The 26359-nt window shown below is 40.7% G+C and overlaps 1 protein-coding gene across 1 annotated transcript; it reads right to left on the bottom strand.

Annotated features, from left to right (window-relative positions):
• Window positions 1-21670: 21670 nt before the first annotated feature.
• On the bottom strand, window positions 21671-22621 carry LOC138301545 (olfactory receptor 5V1-like). Its single transcript, XM_069242063.1, has one exon. The coding sequence runs from the start codon at window positions 22619-22621 to the stop codon at window positions 21671-21673; it is 951 nt and encodes a 316-aa protein (XP_069098164.1).
• Window positions 22622-26359: the final 3738 nt, after the last annotated feature.

Consider the following 26359-nt stretch of genomic DNA (forward strand, 5'->3'; position numbering starts at 1 on the left):
CTGCCCTAGACTCTGTGCCAAAAGTCTAGTTCTGCAAAGTCATATGCTATGTGCAGTTTTGTTCTGGATGCTGAGAGAGGTTTGCAGTTAGGCCATGTACCGGGTCTGTGCCACTAGCCCTAGACACTGCTTACTGTTCATCATCTTTGGCATGAAAAGAGGAACTGTAAATTTGTTGTTTTGAATTATTTTTAAGATTTGAAAAACTGTATCAAAACTTTCAGAAAAAAGTATAGGTCATAGTTTTGTGGGCCCATATCTTTCATAAAAAAACACTTTTCACTTTAATGGCAAATTCTGCCCCTCTTAAGCTCCTCAAATACTCCCTGATATCAGGCAATGCTCTTCAATTTCCCTTATACCGCTCCATTCACCTTATTTGAGGGCACAGACTTTTTTGGCTGTTATCGACAATGGCTACTGCAAGAAAACAATTCAGCTGCTAGCAGGCGATAAGATTTTCCTAAACTTTAAATCATCATAGGATTTTCTGATCCTGAATTGGTTGAAGGGAAAACATGCTCCAACTTCCAAATGCGTTACATTATTTTTCCAAATTATTAACTTATTCCATGAATGATTTCAGAATCTTATCCAGCAACAGTCTCCAAATTAACCCTCTTGGAAAGATAACTGTGATGATTTGAATCATGCCAAAAAGATCTTTTCAACCTGAACAGATGAGCACCACATCAAGAAAATACACTAATTTTAGCAAATTGTAGTTAGATACTGAGGGGCTTATTTACAATCCCCAGAGTCACCCGAGCATCACTTTTAGCGATGCTCTAGTGGCATTGTGCCATTTTCGAAATTTACAAGGTGGCATTAAGCCACATTTTGTAGTTTAATGCTGCCTTGTAAATATGGGCCCCCAACACAGTTTTCTGAGGCAGAGGGGCGTGCAATGTGTGTTGCTGTGGGCGTTCCACTACAACACCCATTGCATATTGTTGCTGTCCCAGATTAACGAGGATTTGTAAACCTGAGGCAGCCCAAAAACTAATGCCACCCCAGGGATGGCGTTAGCATGGTGCAACAAGGAGTACTTTTATTTCTCCTCATTTTTGCTTTTTCTATCTGTGCATGCTAAATTCTGCAGCACACATAGAAGTAAAAAATTACCATTATTGATTGTTTATGTGCAGGAAAGGAGACCTTCCTGCCCTTAAACAATCATTCCCTGCAAGGGTGCCTGCATTGAGCTAGGCAGCTAATTTTAACACCAGCCCTGGGGAAAATTATCAAGTAACAGTGAAGATATAAGCCAACCAATAAATATCTTTGCAATATAAAGTGTGCCATAAATCCAGCACAAACATTCATTTTCACAAATGAAGATTCTTTCTCTCTCGCTCTCTTTCTCTCTCTCACACACACATGTTACAATCCTTGTGGTGAGGACATGTGATTATCTGGCTTCTGGGGACTAACCTTTCACACTGGTTTTAAAATGTAAATTGCAGAAAATTGTTAAGAAAAAATTCAAAATACACGATCCTGCTTCAAATTTACAAATATAGCTTTATTTAATAACATGCACAAAACCATCCTTATGGGGACTTGAACACGTGTTACTAACCTTGTGAGGACATACTCCAAACTTTACATTTATGATTGAACACAACCATGAACAGATTTCTAACTGCTATTTTACGGTGCTATACTTAGAGTACATGATAATTTTGTCATATACACACAACCCCATGAGTCCTGGGGGCACACACAAATTGAATTTTAATTATAATGCAATAGCATATTAAGTGCATATTTAGCCTGTTGCTCTGTGCTCACACACTTCAAAGAATCAGGAAACAAAACATAATCAAATTAATTTAGATGTCAAAGATACTGCAATGTGGTCAAATGGGAAAGCCAAGATAAGATCACACTGTTCTTTTTGTTACCTTCACCATATGACTGTCCAATTATAGTTCCCAAATAAATGGCATGTGATTACAGTAATACACTAGAGCTGACAGAGAGAGTATATGATGATAGTTATGTTCAAATGCCCGCAGAGCTTGTGTGTGATTACATTGATGACTAAGTCCCCTAGAGATAGTTTGTGATTATATTGATACCTAGGTCTTCACAGAGCTGGTATGTGATTATAGGTACACCTAAGTCCACACAGAGATAGTGTGTAATAAAATTGATGCCCAGGTCACCACACAGATAGTAGGTGATTATATTGATGCCCACGTCCTCACAGAGATAGTGTGTGATTATATTGATGCCCAAGTCCCCACAAAGATAGTGTAGGATTATATAGACTCAAAAGTCTCCACAGATATAGAATTTAATTATAGTCACACTCCTGTCCCCATAGATTAGGGGCCCTATTTCAAGTTTGGCAGAGGGGAAAGCCCATCCGCCAAACTCCCGACAGGGTGGCTGCAGCCTACGTGGCAACTTCTCCACCAGTGACATTAAGAGTGTCCTGCTAGGTCAAAGGGCGGAAACCTGACTTTCCACCCGCTGGCCTAGTGGGAAGCAGGCTACAGCATTGTGTCTGGCTTGTAATTGAGCCGGCATCAATGCTGCAGCCCTCAGGGTGCACCAGTACCCTTACAATGTTGACTGTCTGCAAAAAAGACAGAGAACATTGCAAGGGTGTTGGCCAGGTGGGCCCCTGCTATGCCCATTTCAAGTGCATTACCAGTGCAGGGGGGCCCCTGGAACCCCCTGGAACCCCCTACCCCCGTTCTCTGTCAGCCTTTAAAATGATGTTGTAATCCCCAGGGCAGCGCTGCTTGCAGCACTGCCCAGGCAGATTAGGACCACCACCAACCTCACGACCTCCAGGCTCTCTGTTCCTGGTCGAGCTGGCGGTTCCCTGGCAGCCCGAATGCGGTCCGACCACCATTCGCAAGTTGTAATAAGGCCCTTAGTGTGTGATTATATTTATGTTCAAGTCCCCACAGAGACAGTGTGTGATTATAGTAATATACAAGTCACTGCAGAGAGATTGTGTGATCATAGTTATGTCAAAGTCAAATGTGATGGTATATCAATCGACAGATGCTCAGTTCTCCACACATATAGGGCCTGATTATGACCTTGGTGGATGGGAGACTCCTCTCACAAACGTGACGGATTTCCTGTCTGCCGTATTATTAGTTCAATTATATCCTATGGAACTCATAAAACGGCGAGCAGGATATCCATCAGGTTTGTGAGGAAGTATCCCATCCGCCAAAGTCGTGATCAGGTCCAGAGTGTGTGATTATAGTCATGTTCAACTACTCCAAGAGATAGTGTCTGATTAAAATCATGAAAAGGTCCCCACAAACAAAAAATAAAGCTGTTTTTATGATTACAACAAACTCCCCACGCTGAATCTTTTTGAGCCCACTGGCAGATACATTGGAGAAACAGAGTTAAGTACTGGCACATCGTTGTTATTTATGTCTCTAGAATTCATGAATTTAATGGGGCACTTCCTTCAAAACATTTCCTTCTCTCAGAGACTTTCTTCTACCTGCTGCTGGTGCTCTATCCCAGCCACTTGGGCTCCACACTATAAATACCTGTACATAGATACATGAACTTTGTTTAACAAAGTTAAAACATTTGTTGTGTCTTGGAGCGGAAATTCTGTAAGAGGAACCTACAGCTGTAGTTTCCAAATGGGGCTATCTGTCACTTTGTGCAAGAGTGAAAACAAATCATATTGGCAGTGGTGCAACCACCTTCTAATGTGAAAAGACACATTTTCGGAATGTACCCAAGTAAAACATGGGAGACTTTCACAATGTTGAAAAATCCATTTGGGAACCCACATTTTGCATTTCGGGAGGAACATAGGAATCCTTTAACAAGGATTGTGTTTTTGTGTACAGGAGTGGAAGAAGGTAGTTTGGCAATGGTGCAACTGCCTTCTTCATGAAAAAAGCTTTAAACTAACTACAAAGGCACCCCAAACCAATAGGAGCCAGGGCTAAAGCAGTATCTGTAAAAAGATAGTGGTTCTTGTTTAAAATATCTGTAAGTGTACAATCACAATCTCGTTAATAACAGAATAGTTTGATGACAGTGCAAACAGCCTCGAAGAGTACTGCAATGAATCAGGCCAAACACAGTTGTCAAAATCTCAGTCTGAATATATTGAAACAGGTAGTTTTACACAAGTGTAAAGTGTCCGAGAAAGGGCAGAAACCACAACAAAAAATGGTGCCATCAGCAGTGTCCTCAAATACCTAAAAACGCAGGCGACTATCCAGAGCATCAGGCTGTAACTTGCATTTGTGAAAGGTGTCATTACCTCTGAAAAGGAAAGGAAAGTAGGGTCAGTCTTACTCTGTGTCAAACAGATGTCTATATCTTAGTAGCAGGGCTTCAGCCGCAGCTCAGAGATCTCTGGAATGAACACATAAACGATTCAGTTGCGACTTTACTCACTGTTGCAATACTATCAACGGCTCCTAAAACAGCTGTAAAAATACATTTTAAAATGGCTGCCAAATGTATCGACGCAGATATTGCTGTACTTACTTTACCTAATGTTTACTGAACTTTCTTGGGGAAGTGCTTTGCTCCCTTTGCTGACAGCAATCACCAGAGAAGTAGGGAACCGAGGAGAGTGAGGCAGAGAGGTCTGTAGAGCTCCTACCAGTCCCTCAAGCACTCCCTCCAGCTTCACCCACTGCAGCCCCTCATCTGGACTTCTGAGGGATGCCAACACATGGGGGATAGTTACACAGATGAGAGATGCAGCCCATGGGAGGCAGAGGGCAGTGGAGCAGGCACTGCTCTCTAGTGTGAGCTTTGCCTTTTTTTAACATGGATTCATGGAACCACACATCATGCTTTCTTTTGTCATCTAACTGTAAGAAATTAAATTGTTTTTGTGCAACAGAGTGGTATTACGTGAACTGCAAGTTGAGATAAAAGCTGTATTTCAGTTACATACACATTCCTTCTGTGCGAACAGCTTTAAAATTATGAGATACAAAGGTGGTGGTCCTTTAGAGAAATTGGCTCTCGCAAATACCCAATCCTCGAAGTCTCTCTTGATTCTAATCTCCAAAAGGTGGTGCTCTTAAAGGGGGGAAAAACACACCAGCAATCCCCAAATTTGAACAATCAAAGTCTGTCATAAACAAGAAATCTACATTTAAAGCACACAACTATAAGTAATCCCAAGACATTATTCACTCATATTGTGGATAGTCCATATATAAAGCAATGTTCATTCATCAGATGGCACTCAAGCTTCGAATCCAAACTCCAATTGAAACTCAGTCAGTTTTAAACAGTTTAAATTAGCCTCAAATCAGCCAACACGTGTTTTGTCCTGGGACATATCCCACCGTCTTCGCCCGGGACGCAAATATGTTTAAAACAACCTACTCAGGAATATGATCAAACAAATTTATCACCCCGACATCAGTCATCATGAGCGTGAAAACCAACCACAATTCAGTTCTCCAAAAGTTCCATAATCTAAAACATACAAATGCATGCAACCATGTGCACCATTTTAATCTGAAATCAATTAATACATATAAAAACTCATTGTGACCACCATCGTAACTGGTAAGTAACATCGTGCGCTATAACATAATAGCAACTGATAAAAGACTGTAATACAATATGAGACAAATCTTCGTAACTCTTCCAAGTTAATTTAGAGACATTGTGCACACTCATGTGAAATGTATGGGGCTCATAAGCCCACACTAAGGGCAATAAGTATGAGCATCAACTGAATCCCTTCGCCGCCATGGATGTAACGGTTACATCATGTGATGGTTACATCCTTAACTGCAGCGCTAAGGCGCCAAGGATGTAACCGTTACATCCATGAGCCTCCCTCCCCCCTCCAATGGGCAGGGATGGAAGGGGAAACACTTTCCCTTCCACTTTTGACGCTCCCCAACCCCCCAACCCCCAGTCACGTCTGATGACGTCAGCACACAATTGCGCGCTGACCTTATCAGAAGCGGTCCCCACCGCGCTGGAAGCATGGCTTCAAGCTCGATCGGAGAGAAACACAAAACATATTCTCTTCCACTCCTGAGGCTGGGGGAGGCACAGAGACATGAAAGAAAAGGAAAGGCCTTTCCTTTCCTTTCATGTCTCTTTGAGCATTTCTGCTGCCCGATCGTGATGTGATCTGGCAGCAGAAATGCCCACTAGACACCAGGGATGTTTTGTTCATCTTTTTTTTTTTTTTTTAATTTATACTTAGGCAAGGGCCGCTCCCCAGGGAGACACTATATTATTAGGCCTTTTCTGCCCCCCTGGGGCAGATCGGCCCTTTTTTAATTAGGCCGATCTGCCCCTCAACACAAGGGTCGCTCCCCTGGGGGGCAATATTTTATGAGGCCATTTCTCACCCCCTGGCGTCAGATCGGCCTATTTTAAGCTACTATATGCCAGGGATTTTTTTTTAACGTTAAAAATCAGGGGGAGCAACCCCTTGAGCAAGGGTTGCTTCCCTGAGGGGCAAATTTTTATTAGGCCATTTCTGCCCCCAAGGTGGCAGAAACCCCTAAACACCAGGGATTTTTATTTTTTTGTGTCAATTTCACGCAAGGGGAGCAACTCCTTAGGCAAGGGTCTTTCCCCTGGGGAGCAAATTTATTTAAGGCCATTTCTGCCCCCCATGGGGGCAGATCGGCATATGTTCGTTAGGCTGATCTAACCCCAAGGGGGGAAGAAACCAAAAGGCACCCTGGATTATTTTTTTTTGGCGGCAATTTCACTCAAGTGGAGCGACCCCTTAGGCAAGGGGAGCAACCTCTTAGGCAAGGGTTGCTCCTCTGGTGGGACAAATTAATTTTAGGCCATTTATGCCCCCCTTGGAGGCAGACTGCCCTATTTCTATTAGGCTGACCGGCCCCGGGGGGGCAGAAACCACTTAGCCACCAGGGATTGGTGTGTGTGTGTGTGTGTAGGTATGTGTTTTGTTTGGGGGACAGCCCCCTGGGCAAGGATCGCTCCTTATAGGGGCACATTACTGTTGGCAATATCTGCCTCCCTAGGGGGCAGATTGGCCTATTTGTGGAAGGCCCATTCTGCCCCCAACAGGGGCAGAAATCCCACCAGAGCCCCTGGAAGATTTTTTTTTCAAAAAGAGGGTGGGGGAATGGCCATACCCCCACTCCAAATAAATGGGGATGAAGTTGTTCTGCCCACCAGTGGGCAGATGGTGCAATTACCCCAGATCCACTCCCTGGGGGAGGGGGCAGAAAGCCTACTAGATGCCAGGGAATTAAAAAAAAAATAATTGTGGGGTGGTGGCTACTAACTAGTGTGGGCATGATTATGCCCCCACCCCAATTGAAGGCAGTAACAGTCTTTCAGCTCTCCCCACACACACTAAAACATCTTATCCCACGGAAAGCAAGGGGTCATTTGATTATTTTGGGTTTTGGTTTTACATTTTCTGCCATGAGAGCTTGTCTAACTCTCAAAATCGTCCCACTTGGAATGGTGAGGGCTGCACTTTTTAGACTTTGGAATGCTACCATCTAGAAAAATCTATGAGACCTAGACACATGTGAAAACTAAACATATGGGTGAGTACAGGGTAGTGTGCTTCACATGCACCTCACACCATTTTCTTACCCACAATGCCCTGCAAACTTCCAACTTTGCTGGAAATCACACATTTTTCCCACTTTTTTGTGATGGAACCTTTCGGAATCTGCAGGAATTCACAAAATTCCTACCACCCAGTATTGTTGCATCTATACAGATAAAAATTCTGCCACACTTGTCAGCTTAAAATATTTCTTGACAAACTGCCCTTTTGGAACCGAAATTGAGGAGCAGTTTTCAAACACCTCTTTTTTCTTTAGGGAAATGTGATGTGTCTATGTTATGTTTTGGGGCATTTCCTGTCACAGGCACTAGGCCTACCCACACAAGTGAGGTACCATTTTTATTGGGAGACTTGAGGAAATGCTGGGGGGTGGAAGGAAATCTATGGCTCCTCTTAGATTCCAGAACTTTCCATCACGGAAATGAAAGGAAAAAGTGTATTTTTGCCAAAATTTGAGCTTTGCACAGTATTGTGGGTAACAGAGCCTGGTGAGAGCCCTACAAGTCACCCCATTCTGAATTCTCCTAGGTGTCTAGTTATTAGAAATGTCCAGGTTTGGTAGGTTTTCCTAGGTGCCGGCTGAGCTAGAGGCCAAAATCCTCTAGCTCTGGTCTGTTTTCTTTGGGAAAATGTATGTCCATGTTGCTTTTTCTGTCGCAAGGTATCTTTTTTATCGGGGGACCTGGGGAAACACAGAATAGAAGAACAAGTATTAATGCTCCTTGTCTTTATCTACATTTTTTTCTTCCAAATGTAAAACAGTGTGTAAAAAAGATGTCTGTTTGAGAAATATCCTGTAATTCAAAGGTTTTTATGGGACCCTGGTATTCAGAGATGTGCAAATAACCACTGCTTCTCAACACCTTATCTAGTGCTCATTTTGGAAATACAAAGGTTTCCTTGATACCTATTTTTCTTTATATTTCACCAAATGAATAGCTGCATACAAGGTGCAGTTCATTTATTGGCTCTGGGTACCTATGGTACTTGATGAACGTACAAGCTATTTATATCCCCACAACCAGAAGAGTCTAGCAGATTTAACGGTATATGGCTTTTGAAAATCTGACATAGCAGGAAAAATTTACAGAGTAAAACATTGAGAAAAATTGCAGTTTTTTTTAACCTCAATTTCAATTTTTTTTTATTTCAGCTGTTATTTTATGTAGGAAAACCTTGTACGATCTACACAAATGACCCCTTACTGACATTCAGAATTTTCTCAACTTCTCAGAAATGTTTAGCTTTCCAGCATTGGTTTTACACCAATTTCTGTCTCTAACTGGAAGGAGGCTGAAAGCACAAAATGTAGTCAAAATGGGGTATGTCCCAGTAAAATGCCAAAACTGTGTTGAAAAATGTGGTTTTCTGATTCAAGCCTGCCTGTTCCTGAAAGCTTGAAAGATGGTGATTTTAGCACCACAAACCCTTTGTTGATGCCATTTTCAGGGAAAAAAACACAACCCTTCTTCTGCAGCCCTTTTCTCAAATTTGTTTTTAAAAAAACACATTTTCACTGTATTTCAATGTATTTTGGCTATTTTCTTGGTCTCCTCAAGGGGAACACACAAACTCTGGGTACCTCAAGAATCCCTAGGATGTTGGAAAAAAAGGACACAAATTTGGCATGGGTAGCTTATGTGGACAAAAAGTTAATAGGGCCTAATCTTGAACTGCCCTAAAGAGCCAGAAAAAGGCCTGGCACCTGAGGGAGAAAAGGCCTGGCAGCAAAGGGGTTAAGACAAACTTCCCCACCACACCAATGAGCAATACCTGATAATCAATGAAACCCCAATAGAGTCCTTCAACTCTTCAAAAGTCTAAAGTCACTATCACAAAAGAAAAAGAAAAAAGAAAAAAGTACACCCTTATTTCTTCATGCACGAAATTGAACTGGCACCCCAATAGAATCTACAACTCAATAGCCCTGAATATTCCGTATCAAGTAGCTATACATTCACAAGATTACATGCCTACCTTAGTATTGATACTCCCCGAGAGAATTAAATCTCCATGCGCTGCGAATACGCTGCCATCCTAGCTCTTCAAAGGATAGTCCCTCTTCCACTACTTCCTTAAATACAGGAAATAAACTCAAACATAGGACTACTGCCCTATTCCCTACTGCATAATAGACACAAACAAAGACTTCCCTAACCCCTGCTCACTGGATTAGGACAGGCGCCATCTTTGTGCAGTAATACTTCACCTGTTTTCCAGTGTCGTTATCACACTGATAGCTCCTATATCACACAAAGGACATAACTCATATGTCCAGAACTCCCCTAGGTAACCATCCTTTCCCTGTGCAATGATTGCTGTTCCGAAAAACATAATGATAAGCGTACCAAAGTGCCATAATCGAACTATTGTATAAACAACCCCCAGTAAAAATAAAAAAAGGACTCACTATTGAAGTTACAATTGTAAGCTCCATAGTCATTTCATCCATGTGTGTGCACCTCTACTCATTAATTAAATTTATAAACATAGTTCCAGAACAACTTTGTTACTAATATATACATCCAAACTATCAACTTACATCGATCTGATTATCAGTGATCCTACTCTCCCTCAAATTTGTTCCAATTTGGAATCCAAATTCCAACCATCCCCATCCATTGTGAAATATTGTTAATTTCCCAAAAAGTACTCCAATTCTTGATCTGTATTTAACCCATACTCAACTGCTCTCAGACACATGATCCACAATGACCCCTTCCTCCTCAAAACCAGTTCCCTGTTAAAACCCTGGTGATCTATTGGTACATACTCAATTCCCAAAAATTTGAAGACCTTACTCCCACCTTGTTCCTCACATATCCTCATATGCTGTACTATTGAGTACCTTTCATCGTCGTGTTTGAGTGCTCTCAGATGTTCACTAATCCTGATTCTCAGAGGGTGAATGTTACTACTGACATATTTACGGTCACACTTGCATAGTAAATAATAAACTACAAAGGTTGTATTACAATTGATGTTTGATTCAATTTTGAAGACACGATCAACAGCATTCCCAAACTCTTTCTTGCCATGGCATGCCCACCTGCAAACTCCGCATCGACCACACTTAAAAAAACCTCTATTATGTTCGGACAACTGATGATCCTGTGGCAGATATATTGGGTAGCTGGGGCTGAGAAGGATCCTTGGGGATCTATACCTTCGATATGCAATTTCAGGTCTGTTTGAAATGGACACTTTAAGGGTTACATCCTGAGACAAGATTCCCCAATGACTACTTATCACCCTCCTTAGAGCAGCAGAGACCCCTGTATAATCAGTCACCATCCTCACTTTATCTTTCTTGTCATTAGTCGCCTTAGTGGGAAGGGGCTTCAATGTGTCTTGTCTAGACATCTTAGTTGCTCTCCGTTTTGCTTTTCCAATATCCTGAGCTTGATACCTTCTTAATTTGAAAAAACTGACCCATTATCCAAACACATTGTTAGAATTCATGTTCTTTACTGCAATTTCTTCCGGCCCTAACCATTTCCCCAAATGGTATAGCCCAAATCTGGTGTCTGGGATGTACACTTGAAGCATGTAAAATAGAATTACATGAGGTTGGTTTAGAAAAAAGTCTACTCTGTATCTTGTCATCCTCAATGTACAGTTCAACATACAGAAACTCAATCTTCTTCTGACTGCGTTGAATGGTGAATCTAAGATTTGCATCATTCAAATTCAAATAATCACAATTTTGTGCATGCCACATGTACAAAATGTGGGCTCCTATACACAGCCAATATATCAATTTTGTCAAGACCCCTTTATTTTTTCATGTCCTCATTTTGAGCATGCCCCCTTTCCCATTAACATGTAGTGGCACTACTCTTAGGGCCAGATGTATCAAAGGTTTTTATCCATTCTGTGTCTATGGGAAAAAGTGTTCGTACATATGGCCCTTAGTGATTTTCTCTTCTCTGGCACAAATGGATCACAAGCCCAGATCAGCAAATAGTGCTTAATTCTCTATGTACAAAATGCTCACTACTGAAAATGAAATGTGTTTTTCAACTGTGTGATGGTCTAACATCATTAACAGGGGTGCATTTTAGGGTTTCTTTGCCCACAAAAAGGTTGCTGCATGACTTATTGTCTTTCTCTATTCATTATAAAAATGAATTGTCTTTCTCTAATCATGATCAAAAGATTTGCCAGCCCTTTAGGAAGCCCATTTGTACACCTCACATACACTGATGTACAACTATTTGGCTCCTAAAATAAATTAACATTGTGAAAGAATCCTAAAATTAAAGTGGGCATATTATGAGAAATGTATTCCCATGAAATGACAGCCATGCATCAGCCAATGTAATGTTCAGAATGAGCATTCCAGTTCAATTCAGGATCTCGAGATGTAAAACTCATGTATAAAGTTTGCCTTTAATCAACCTTCACAGTTTTAAAGAATCTTGTAGTTAACATGGGCAGTTTTGAAAATGTTACTTTTTTGATGAAGAAATATCCTTAAAAACACAGCGTTTTCTGTTTTTAAATATATATAGTGTTATACCTGTTTCAATATGTTCTGCCTGAGATGTTTGGCCTGATTCATTGAGATACTCTTTGGGGCTTTTGTTTCTACTGGCATCCTATCATTTCGATGTGATTGTGCTTCTACTTCACTACATATATATATATATATATATATATATATATATATATATATATATATATATACCTAGTGAAGTAGAAGCACAATCACATCGAAATGATAGGATGCCAGTAGAAACAAAAGCCCCAAAGAGTATCTCAATGAATCAGGCCAAACATCTCAGGCAGAACATATTGAAACAGGTAATTTTACACAAGTGTAATGTGTCCCAGAAAGTACAGAACTCACAACCAAAAGAAGATGCACGACTGGTATACTGTATATACTGAAAACACACAAAAGAAAAGTAGGTTTCCAACATTAAGCATTGAGTCTACAAGGTTCATTTTATCACAGTCAACAATGTTTCAACCTTCTATTCAATAAGGGGTCTAATCAAGACAAAGAATGATATGGGACACCTAGAAGCGAAACAAATAATGAATGAACAATAAATTTGTAAAACAGGAAAACATTGGACCAGCCAGTGCAAGTAAAGTGGTGATGGACCGACCTAATGAATGCCAGAAAAACCAAAAGAATTGGTGCACCCATGTGAAACTTAATCATAAGTACTTACAGGGGGCCCTAAATGGGCACTGTATGAGGAGAAAAGGGGTAAAAATATAACTACCTTATAAACATATTGTATACTGCTAATAAAGAATTACTCCCAGGGAAGAAAAGAAACAAACCACCATGTAGAAAAATTAAAAATGCAAATACAGCGATAGCTAGAAGACCCAGAAATAAAGTGAATGGTCTCACAGCATGAGTCCATAGTAGAAAAAAAGGGCCAGATGTATGACCACCAGAGTTTGCAACTTGCAATTTGCAAATTTTAGTGATTTGCAAACTGTGAGTTGCAAACCCTGATGTACAACAGTATCTGACACACTGTTTGTGAATCAGAAGTGAGTCACAAGGGACCTACCTCATTAATATTCATGAGGCGGTCACAACTTGAGACCCACAGGGAATGACCAACACTCACAGGGATGGTGACCTGCTGGGCTCAGCAGACCACCATGCCTGTGACTGCTTTTTAATTAAAGCAATTAAAAACAAATGCATTTTAAAGGAAAACGGGATGTATTTCAAAAATAAAAATAAAAAGGGTTTTTTTTTCCATTTGTTAGAAGTGGGCAGTGGGCCGTGCTTGCTCTTAGAAAAAGTTGGTGCCCACATTCACAATGGGGAAGTGGTCCCTTGGAGACCCCATCCCGTTTGTGAATGTCTTACCACTAAATTGAAATTGGTGGTAATCTGTTAATGTTTTGTGACCACTTCTAGTCACAAAATATTCGTACATAGCCCTGTAAATCGCTATTAGGAAGGGACATCATTTAAACGCCCACAGGTCATTTGTAACTGGTAAAATGCTTTGTACATCTGTCCCAAAGTGACTCTGGGCCTGATTCTAACTTTGGAGGACGGTGTTAAACCGTCCCAAAAGTGGCGGATATACCACCTACCGTATTACGAGTCCATTATATCCTATGGAACTCGTAATACGGTAGGTGGTATATCCGCCACTTTTGGGACGGTTTAACACCGTCCTCCAAAGTTAGAATCAGGCCCTCTGTCTGCTACTGTATTTAAAGAGGTTGCCGCAATCGGCAGAATCAGAAGAGAGGGCTGCAGTACCTTGCCTTGTCGCACATCCCAGGGACCCTACGCAAGGTGGCGTCTTCAATATAAAGATGGAGACGGTCCGTGAAAGCGAGGTGTGGAGCACAAAGCTTCTGACTTTGGTGGCCTCAGGGGAGGACATGGTCATACCTTCTGCAAAAGCAGATGCTATGTTGTGACAGGTTAAGGAGGTAGTACCCCCTAGCAAATCTATTAGATGTTAAGCAAAGGAGGGAAAACTAGAGGAATAGGATAGCAATTGATACAAAGGACCAAGTGAAAAGTAAGGGTGGGCAGAAGTCACGGAGTTGAGCTATGCCAAACTCCGCGGAGTTCAATAAAAACTCTGTGAGATTCTGCAGTGAAGCTTCTTTCATGGTATTAATAAACAGCATCTCTTCTTCATTTGTCTGAACATAATCCAGTCACTGCTAGAGAGAACGTAAATCTCCATGTGCATGTCTTGCTCTGAGCTGTTGTTTATTCCATTCCCATTGGGAATCACAAAACTCATAAAACTGACATGAAACTCAGTGCCAGCAAACGCCTTCACCAGTCAGGATGGAATGTATCTTAGCAGCCCCAGTGAAGGCCTCATCTGAGGTTCTGAACCCCATCTCTTGGCAGCAGATGAGGAAAAAAAATATGTATGAGAGCCGCACCGTTTGCACACTTTTACTCTTAATTTAGTTGCTTGCACACTTTTACTCTTAGTTGAGTTGCTTGAAACCTTGATTTAGAGCCCAACATGTTTTCCATTTATAATTTTTATCCTTAGAGATCCACTGTGCAAAAGAAAGGAGCTTGAGTGAGCAGTCATAATTTTATGGAACAAGAAAGTGTAGGAATTTCTTCTGATGAGCTGTTTAATGTAGTCAATCTATCGGACAGAGTTCTATCAACTGTTTTGATATCGCTTTTAAGCACAGGTTTGAGTTTCTGCCCAGATAGTGCTGGTAACTTATGTAGAATCAAGATAGATCTTTACAGATGTATTAGACACCTCAAATTGAAGAAATACTTCCAATTGAATCCTGTTGAGAATAAAGATGCTAAGTCCTTAGTGCCAAGGCTAGGCCGTAGTAATTTATCTATGCAGAATGTACATGATACTGTGACTTTGTTATCAATTGTGGAGTATGAGGATGATCCTACTACGGTATTGCAGGTTCTGAATGACTTAGACATAGTACCTAATTTGCATATAACCAGTGGTTTAAAGATATGAAAATAGCAAGTAATAATAATACTATGGTGTTGAGGTATTTCACAAAATGGTCTGTAGAGATTTGGGTATACTCATGGCTAAGGGCAGGATCTGGAAACCTAATAGCCATTTGACCTATAAGAAGCAACAAGCATTACAAACACTGTAGAAAGATGATAGTATTGTAATCCAGCAGAAAAATAAGGGGGGTAACATTGTGGTCATGAACCTAGTGGATTATGAAGGCGAGATTCGTACTCAATTGAGTGATATGAACTGTTATGAGAATATCACATATAACCTCTCCCCTGAAATTAACTAATAAGATTAACAATAGACTAAAATGTTGGCATCTACAATGCTTACTTGATGAGGATGAATATTTGTATTTAAGTTGACCGTCCAAGGTTTCCTTGCCTATGCACTCTTCCTAAGATACATAAGGAGCTCCCCTTTCCTCCAGGGAGACCAATTGTATCTGGAATTTCAGGATCGACAGAAAGGCTATCCGAATATGTTGATGTGTTTTTATAGCCTTTGGTTAGAAATCTTCCTTCTTATATCAAAGATACAAAGCACATATTGGGTTTGCTTAGTGATGTCCAGTGGGAGGCGGGTATGCTGTTGGTGACACTTGATGTAGTTTCACTATACACTAGTATTGGACATGAGGCGGGATTACAAGTACTATGTCATATCTTGAGCAGGAGGTCTGCAATTCTTTGGGAACATACTGGAATGTTGTTGGAAATACAAATTTGATTTTGGATAATAATATTTTTTCTGGATAATAAGGACTGGTTCAGACAGAGTCAAGGAGTGGTGATGGGCTCCAGGTTTTCTCCTTCCTATGTCAACCTCTTTATGGGTTAGTTAGAGGAGAAGTGGATCTGGGGACCAGGATCTATACTTTGGCAAAGATATATTCTCTACTTGGGGTGTTATATTGACGACTGTCTGATGATTTGGACTGGTAACATGTAACAGTAGGAAATCTCTGTTAAAAGAGTTTGTCTGGGTTCAAATAAATGATTAGCAAAGTCAACCCTAACCAATGTGTTACGTTCCTAATCCTGAGTTTCTGCTGCCCCAGACCAAGCACTCTTAAAAAATGCCTACCAGCAAGGATGATGTGAATCCTACATCTTCTATACAATGATTTACACATATATGATTCATTGTCTCTGTATGTGTGTGTGACGTAAGGTGCTCCAACACCTTACGCTGAGAAGAGAGGCGCTATAAAACAAATAAAATACATGTGAGAGAGGGGCTATGGAGAGATGAGAGGCACCTTTAGAGGGTGATGGTGAGGGAATCATTGAAGGGCCCCAATAAACATTGCTTTATCCTGGTGCAATGTAAGATCATCATTTACTATGCTTTAAAAACTAATACAATAGGATATATAATTAATAAAATGCATCGTTTTTGTCATTTTTTCCCAAATTCTCTTAGGGGGAGAATCCCCCAAGCCCCAGTGGTCAGGGTTGCTCACTTTATACCCTATGTGGGCTGGTCTGACAAAATTTGCCAGAGCTGCTTTTGGTTTCCAGTCCAGCCCTGATGACATGGACCAGGACCACTAATACTAGAGAATGTGATTGATTATAACACAGTACAATGCAGGGGCTAGAAATGTGGTCAGAAAGGAGTGAAACAGACAAGGAGAAGGAGGGAGCATTGATGTAATTTGTGCATTGCCACCGGTTGCAGCTGTGAATCCTGGTTTGCCCTTTGCCACCCCTGACACTGCCTTTGCGACCCCTGGCTTCAGAGATGGCAAAATCATTGCCAGAAACAGTAGCAGCTCGTCCTCATGGAGGTCAGTTGGGGCTCCACTCTCTTGGTTTTCAGATGATTTGTATTACACTTCTAGTGATTAATAACATTTCATTCACTGTTAGTGTAATAAAACATGGAATATAATGAGCTGGAATATGCCCTTCCATACAGCAGGTATGTAAAAATGCTTTTAGAAGTATGTTACGTGCCTACTTGCAGATGAGAGTGTGTTTATGCGAGCGTGTGTGTGTAAGTGTGACGGTGTGTGTATGTGTGTGTGGGTGAAAGTGGAGGTCAAAGGCGTGTGTAGTTACTTCCGTTACCAATTGCATTTTGACGAATGGATTTCCGTCGGAGGGATGTGACAGCAACCCTGGCCCCTTAGGACAAAACCTGAAGGGTCCTACTGGAGACAGTTACCTGGGTCAAATGCATGAAAAAAAGTGATAGGAAGCCTGCAGTGGATAAACCCACTAGAAAACAATAAACCAATATGAAATACTATGCAGTAAAACTATTTACAAAAATCAGCTGGACGGAGACCTAGTTATGCACATGGGAACAGAAATGTTTTCCCTGGCCTTGTTGGAATTCTCGAAGAATCCAATTAGGTCACCTCTCAAGGGCCTGGGAATCAAGGCATGCTCACCATGCCACCTTAAGTGCCTCTTGATTTTTTCCCAGGACTTTAGGGTGAGCCCTGAGTCCTGTAATGGTGGCCACAATACTTTCTTTCAGTGCTAGTCAGCTTTTCCGAGTCTCTAATCCAGTAGATCTAAAATCGCAAGAATGTATAGCTCATTTTAAACTGCAGGAATGTATAACTCATTTTAAAAACAGTTTTCGTTAATTAACTCGTAATACAATCATTTACTGAGCATACCGTCATATTTTGCAGACATTACACACGTTTAAATATTGTCATATGGATCTCTGTGCACCTTACATAGATTTTTTTTTTTTTTAACTAATGCATTTTTATGACCTATAATGTCAAAGGACAGAAGCGAAAAATAAATGAGATACAGAAGGAAGGATGCAGTGCCTTCAAGCGTGATCTCATTTTAATACCCTGTCCATCCACTGGTGGGGGCAGTTTGTCATTTTCAGGCTGCACGCAATTGCAATTAGTTCCCTATCCGCTAATTAATACACTCCAGTATATTACGGTGTGATAATTATATATATAAAAAATTGTCTTTCAAGTCTTCCAAAATGTCCCTACTTGTAGGTGTAGAGAGAAACTAGTCATACGGCAACAGAGGAAATGCATTGTCTGAGGATCCTTAAGAGGCTATAGGATTTAGGACATATTTCAGGATTTCTCTGGTTTTCTGATAAAATGGAAGAATGTAGTAACTGATAATAATAGTTCGCCTTCTTTTGCAAATCTGAAATATCTGGTTTCAATATGGATTAACCAAAAACATGGATACACACAATACATTGTGCTTCTTTTGAGTGCGCTGGCCTCTTGTTATTAGGGTCATCCCCAGTCAATCCTTAGCTTTTATAAAAGAGCACTGACATTGTTAAATTTGTAGATCTGTCTTCATAAAAGAATAGGTTATAAGGCCAAACGTGAAATTACAAGCTGAAGAATGTGCCCATAACTAGGGCCTGTTGACACTAGCCTGTTTGAAGAAAATTGTTGTAGGCTCAACTTTTTCTATTGCATCTGCTCCATGTCCTAGAATACCCTCACTTCATTTCAGTCATCCATAAACAATGTAAGTAATCGTAGAACTCTGTGGTAGATCCAGCCATATGGTCTTGAAAGAAATACTGGAATACACAGACGAGCCAAAGAATGACTGTTTTTAAGGTGTCACTGCAAACAATGGAACAAAGTGAAATACCGTATTGTCATATTGTCGGTTTTGCAGATGTAGCATCAAATCATTTCCTACGGACAAGTTGAGATGGGAAACATCTGCTTCAACATCAACATTTGCATGCACATCTCGTCCTTTGAAGGCTCTCTGGACCAATCACTCCCAGTCTCTGACCAATAAAGCAGAGAAACTACCCTGGAAATGACCTCTTCTGATCTTCTGTAAAAATAGTGTAATGAGGTATAGTTGTCCCTACACAATTCCATTCCAGAAGTATTTCTGGAATCGTCCTGGAAACTTCCTGTGAAAAGGGCAAAAGCATTTATGGGTGGCTTTTCTATATTCTAGCGAGATTCCGAGACACTTCAAGTGATATATGGCAATGCTTTTCTCTTTAACCTGACGATTAATTTGGAAAGTAAAATAGTTTGGCAACACAAAATCTGGGCAAAACAGTGAACTACACCTAACACCCCTGATTGTTTAAACCATTTATATTGACCTTCGTTGAATCCTTCCGGTTTTTTATTCATTACGAAAATGTTTACTCTCAAAATACTTTCTTAATCGTTTTTACCTTCACATTTCCTCTATATTCCTTATTCCGCATGTGTTATCAGTGCTCTAACTATTATTTCCAGGGCCAGTATCGGCGGCCACTGCACTGTACTGCTAAAGAGAATGAGTAATCACCTTGACATTAAATCACTTTAAAAGGGTGTAACTTGCTCAATTTTGTAACAAACTACTGTGATATTTAAAATATAAATCATCACCGATGAATGCATATATAGAAAATCTTCTATTCTTTACCATGCCTTATCAAAACTTAAATTCGAAAATCTAAATGATTAAGCTATCTGCAACTTCGCTTTCATATGTTGAATGCATTGTTTGCCAGTAGACCACCTCCCCATGGTTAATATATGTGAACTCTTGGATACTAGGTCTAGCCATCATATGCAACATGCTATAGATTTCTGTGGTGCTGTGATCTTTGTAATGCCCTGACAGAACTGTTGCAGAATTATATGTATTAAAAGAGGAAAATTGTCAAATTTCGTTTCCTGCAAATGATCAGTTGCTGATGTGAAGTTTGGGGAGATGAAAGTTTGGTATGGTAGACAACACAGGCTCTGCAGCGAGTTTCTGAAACCAATTTTAATATAAGGAACACATCAAAGACCATTTGTCATTCGGTAAGCTTGTCTGATGCACCTGTTTTTGGCACGTTGCCTGTGAGTAGCTGCCCTACTGCAGGTTCCTGTAAAAGTGCAAATTTTGTGGAGAGTTTGGGTGGGCCCACTATCTTAGGTGATTGCGGGAAACAATGAGATATTTGGTTAGTATGTCACATGACTGCTCCTGGACAGCACGTATAAAATGTGCCAACAAATCTATGTCTTTTCCAGGAATAGTGTAACACTATTCAATTTTCATCTCGGGTACATACGATTTCTTTTCATTTATCCAAACTTATTAGTGCAAGATTAATGGCTGTTTTTAGGAAACACTTAACATATTAAATATACCAGAACATCTATCTTTTCCCCATGAGAAATGCAAAATAAGATTTAATGAAACAGGAGTCTCAGCATACTGCACTCAGATATGTCAAGAAAAATTGAGTTTTAACGCCTTTATATAGATATGTTTACACATTAAAATGTTGACCTGCGAATCTTTGTATATATAATCCTAAATGGTTGTGAAATTGACAGTAGTCTCAGTATATCATGCATACCTCTTCAAATATGAAGCATTAAGTTTAGCGGTGACATCGCAATAAAGCAAAATCAATATGTTGAAATACGAAAATTGTGTATGGCTACTATATTGACACTGCTAATCTTCTAGCCTGAAAGACGTACTCAAATAAAATGTAGAATAAATTCGTATCCGACATATCTGCATCGTCACAGAGGCTCGGGCGCAAAGACCGTTTTAAGCAGAGTTTCTAAGAGCTTTCCGCATTTGTGCCTGTTCACATCTGAAGTTCTGTCAAATGAAAAACTTAAAATATGGGAATCTGGGCCAAAGAAACCCCTAGGTTCATTCTCTAAAAGGACCTTTGGTTCATAGCTTTATTTGTGCAGCCGGACTCCCATTCTCCAGTAATCCTACACTGTTTTGTGAAGTCTTATTTACAGAAATTACAGAGTATGTACCCCTTTACAGTAAAGGCACAATGGAGATCTGGTTATCGACTTCCATAAACATTCCTCTTTGTGTTTGGAATAGACTCCCAACATTGACACGGGGAAGTAAGGTAAATTAGAAATGATTACTGTGTCACGATGAGTTTTAACTTTAGAAAGAGGAACTACAGCAGAAATTTGCAGAACTGTACCGAGATAAATTCTGCTAGCTTTCCACGAATACAGCAGAAATCTGCAGAACTGGTTTCCACGAGTGAAATGTGCCTGCAAATCCTGTGATACAAATTTCGGTGGAAACTCCCATTTCCGCCTAAATTTGGATTATCTCCACCTTTGTGAGGAGATTCTAATCGAGAAAAAGAATTGTAATTGTAATGGCCGCTATTCTTTGTATATATTTTATCTGAACCTACACTGCATCTCAGATGCTTATGAATGTTTTGAAGAGGAGGGGTTTTGAGTAAAAAGGTTTAAGTCAGATCCTTGGCAAGAGTAAAGTATTAGATTTCAAAGTGTTAGGTCACGTGCTTGGCAAGCGAGGAGTATTGAATCATAAAGGGTTAGGTCACATCCTTGACAAAAGAGGGGTACTGGATCATAAAGGGTATGGTATCAAATCATAGAGATTTGGGTCCCATCCTTAGCAGAAGAGGTACGTTTTAGGGTCTTTCTTGTGGTTCTCAATCTTTCTGAAAAACAAAAGACAGAGTCAGGGAATTCCAGAAGGACATAATGCAGGGATCTCCAGCAAAATATTTATTAATTAAAAGGCAGATCAAAAGTCGATGTTAGCACATCATTATCTGAACTATAAGTGTAAACATCTCCTAATCAGAGATTAAACAATCTCAAGAAATAAACTTTTCAATGAATAACAATCTAAAGATCAGCTCTCTAAAATGTACATGATCTAAGCTCATATATCTTATGCATGACTTTTTTCATTACTGCTTGCACATCTTTGTTCCTTAAACTGTAGATGACTGGATTTAATGTGGGTGTTACTATTCCAAAAAGCACAGGGATTAGCTTGTCCTGATTCTGAAGCTTGGTTGAAATTGGTCGGATGTAGGAGAAAATAGCTGTTCCAAAAAATAAACAGACCACAGTCAAATGAGAAAGGCAGGTGGAGGAGGCTTTGTGACGCCCTTCAGATGTCTGGATCTTGAGAATGGCCAGGATGATGAACACATAGGACAGAAGCGTGAGCATGAAAGAGGCAATGATTACTGAGCCTCCTGATGTGTAGATCAGTACCTCATTAACATAGGTGTCGCTGCATGAAAGCCCTAGAAGAGGAAGGATGTCACAGAAGAAATGGTTGATAAGGTTAGACTGGCAAAATGGCAATTGAAAAGTGCAAACTGTATGTCCAAGGGAATTTAGGAGACCTGCAGCCCAGCAGGTAGCAACCAACAGGAATAAAACTTGTTCATTCATGATGACAGCGTAATGCAAGGGTTTGCACACTGCCACATAGCGGTCTAGTGACATGACGGCCAATAGGAGACATTCTACACCCCCCAAGGAAATGAAAGAGTACATCTGTGCCACACAGCCAATAAAAGAAATCGTCTTCACTGATGAAAAAGAGTCAATCAGCATCTTGGGGACTGTGGTTGTTGTAAAGCAGATATCAATGAATGACAGGTTACGCAGGAAATAGTACATGGGGGATCGTAATCTAGTGGAAAACGTTATTGTTATTACCATGAGTGTGTTTCCCATGAGATTTAAAATGTAGAGACAGAGAAACACCACAAAGAGTGGGATCTGATTTTCAGGGTCACTGCTGAGTCCAATCAGGATAAAGCTTCCGAATATTGTGTAGTTCAGGTTCTTCATGCTTTCATTACATTTGTTTATGCAAGGAACATACATTTCTTAGGTGATAAATATGGAAAAAAGGTTGGTAGGCCGGTTCCTCATATGTTAGAATGCTTTAGAGTTCTTAGGTTGTAACTTGTCATACTATCCTATCGTGGAGACCTTTACATATGCATTTTGAAAGTTGTAGGATAAATGATAAATCTGTTGAATCAATAAAAATGCATTACTTTATGCAAGTTAAATGAACAAATGAAAAAAGAAGCTAAGATAAACGACACCTGCTCTATTTATTTCCAAGCGTGATTAAAGTTTTTTTATTTTATTACAGTTATGATGTATCCAACTCCATGATGCGACACCACCTTCCAGGACAAAATTCTGTACCTGGCCTCCAAATCAGCATTCAGTAACTCAAGACATGTTATTACGGTAAACTGCAACTTTTGATTTACCCAGACTAAATTAATACCATCTTCAGATTTTATTGAACTTTTTGACACGTGCATTTAAACTAGCTACTCATTGGTACATATCTATTGGCAGAATAAATAATGCAGTTGGCATACACACATAGGCCCTCATTACAACTTTGACGGGCGGCGGAGGCCGCCCGCCAAAGTTGCGCCGCAGGAATACCGCACCACGGTCTGAAGACCGCGGCCGGCATTCTGAGTTTCCCGCTGGGCGGGCGGGCGGCCGCCCGCCAGCCCAGCGGGAAACAACCTTCCCACGAGGACACCGGCTCGGAATCGAGCCGGCGGAGTGGGAAGGTGCGACGGGTGCAGTGGCACCCGTCGCGTATTTCACTGTCTGCAATGCAGACAGTGAAATACAAAGTGGGGCCCCCAGGGGCCCTACGACAAGCCATACCGCCATCCTGTTCCTGGCGGCCGAACCGCCAGGAACAGGATGGCGGTATGGCTTGTCAGAATCCCCTCGGCGGCGCAGCAAGCTGCGCCGCCTTGGAGGATTCAAACGGGCCACGGGAAACTGGCGGGAGACCGCCAGTTTTCCTGTTCTGACCGCGGCGTTACCGCCGCGGTCAGAATGCCCTGCGGGGCACCGCCAGCCTGTCGGCGGTGCTCCCGCGTGCCGCGGCCCTGGTGGTTCTATACCGCCAGGGTCGTAATGAGGGCCATAATCTTACATCGATAACCAAAGATATTGACTAATCATTTGGTAATCACTTTCCCACTCAAAAGATATGTTTTATGATTATGAACTTACATCTAGCAAATTACCAAACCTCAGGCCCATTTATAGAAGAACATATAAGATCAAAAATTTCAGGAAACGTACACTAGCAACAGATTGATATTTCAAAATATATCTGCACCAGAAGCATTAATTGCAAGTCTGCAACTCAGTATAACTTATACATTTAACACATTTGCCCATGTGTACTTCAGGAAATTAAAACATTTGCTCAAATACTTCAATACATATTTGAGCAAAAAACATGTGTTGATGCTCTAATTAAAGAATTAGGTGGTTGATACACAGCATCAGGCCTGTCTGACTAGTCGTAAGACGTGGTAAATCTTCATAAGACTAGCTGTAGGACAATTAATGAAACATTCACAAGACAACACCATTAACATTTATATAAAAATTTAGATCATGAAAGAAGGCAAAAAGATCATTAGACAAATCAGGTATTAGCTCAAGTCAAAAAAGTCAAAGTCATGATCTCCTAAAAACCCAACATATAGGGCTTCATTGCGAGTTTGGCTCTCCTGTGACCGTCATGTTGGCTGTCTGAGCACCAAGAGGCTGGCAGAGAATACCACCAAATTATTACTTTGGCGGTGACCCAACGGAATATAGCCAAAGCACCACTGGCACTGCCAATGCAGTCAGACCACTACAGACGATTGGAGCCACCAGCAGGCCGGCGGAGACCATGTTTCTGTTGGACCTATTATGGGGTTGCACACCGCTTAGATTTCCGCTGCTGTGAGACCACCACAGAAACACAGGCAGAAACAAACTGTATAAAAGGAGACACTCACCTTCAGCATTGACTCAGGGAAGTAAGGTACATTAGAAATTATTTAGCTTCACTATGAGTTTTAACTTTAGAAAGATGAACTACAGCAGAAATCTGCAGAACCGTACCCAGATAAATTATGCTTCTTTCCATGAATGCAGCAGAAATCTGCAGAACTGCTTACCATAAGTGAAATGTGCCTGCAAATCCTGTGATACAAATTTCGGTGGGAACTCTCATTTCCGCCTAAGTTTGGATTACCTCCACCTTTGTGAGGAGTGTCTAAGCGAGAAAAAGAATTGTAATTGTGATGGGCACTATTCTTTTTACATTTAAAGGAACTTGAATTAGGGGATCTTTCATCTGTATGTCTTTGTACAGAACCTACACTGCATTTCAGATACTTCAGAATGTTTTGAATACGAGGATATTTGAGTAAAAATGCTTAAGTGACATCCCTGGCAAAAAAGGAGCATTGGATCATAAAAGAGTTAGGGAACATCCTTGACAAACAAGGAGTACTGGATCATAAACGGTATGGGATCAGATCACAAAGATGTAGGTCACTTCCTTAGCTGAAGAGGTATGTTTTAAGGTCTTTCTTGTGGTTCTCAATCTTTCTGAAAAACAAAAGGCAGAGCCAGGGGATTCCAGAAGGACATACTGCAGGGATCTCCTACAAAATATTTGTTACTTGAAAGGCAGATCAAAAGTTGATGTTGAGACTTCATTTTCTGAACTGCAAGTGTAAATATCTCCTTGTCAGAGATTAAACAATCTCAAGAAAGAAACTTTTCAATGAAAAACTATTTAGAGTGCAACTCTCTAAAATGTACATCATCTAAGCTCCTATATCTAATGCACGACTCTTTTCATTACTGCTTGCACATCTTTGTTCCTTAAACTGTAGATGACCAGATTTAACATGGATGTTACTATTCCAAAAAGTACAAGGATTAGCTTGCCCTGGTTCTGAATCTTGGTTGAAATTGGTTGGATGTAGGTGAAAGTAGCTTTTCCACAAAAATAAACACACTACAGTCAAATGAGAAAGGCAGGTAGAGAAGGCTTTGTGACGACCTTCAGATGTCTGGATCTTTAGAATGGCCAGGATGATGAACACCTACGACTGAAGCATGAAAGAGCCATTGATTGCTGATCCTCCTGATGTGTACATCAGCAAGCTCATTAAATAGGTATCACTGCATGAAAGCGCCGGAAGAGGATGGATGTCACAGAAGAAATGGTTGATCAGGTTAGACTGGCAAAATGGCAATTGGAAAGTACAAACTGTATGTCCAAGGGAATTTAGGAGACCTGCAACCCAGCAGGTAGCAACCAACAGGAATAAAACCTGTTTATTCATGATGACAGTCTAATGTAAGGATTTGAACATTGCCGCATAGCAGTCTAGTGACATGACGGCCAAGAGGACACATTCCACACTCACCAAGGAAATGAAAGAGTACATCTGTGCCACACAGACAATAAAAGAAATCGTCTTCACTGATGAAAGAAAGTCAATCAGCATCTTTGGGACTGTGGTTGTTGTAAAGCAGATATCAATGAATGACAGGTTATGCAGGAAATAGTACATGGGGATCGTAATATAGTGGAAAACATTATTGTTATCACATGAGTGTGTTTCCCATGAGATTTAAAATGTAGAGACAGAGAAACACCACAAAGAGTGGGATCTGTTTTTCAGGGTCACTATCAGCAGTCTAGTGACATGACGGCCAAGAGGACACATTCCACACTCC

Source organism: Pleurodeles waltl, chromosome 6, assembly GCF_031143425.1.
Source record: "Pleurodeles waltl isolate 20211129_DDA chromosome 6, aPleWal1.hap1.20221129, whole genome shotgun sequence".
NCBI lineage: Eukaryota > Metazoa > Chordata > Amphibia > Caudata > Salamandridae > Pleurodeles > Pleurodeles waltl.

Bases quoted from the DNA above. Each gene is read 5' to 3' on its own strand.
- LOC138301545 (XM_069242063.1), bottom strand. From the start codon at position 22,621: ATGAAGAACCTGAACTACACAATATTCGGAAGCTTTATCCTGATTGGA.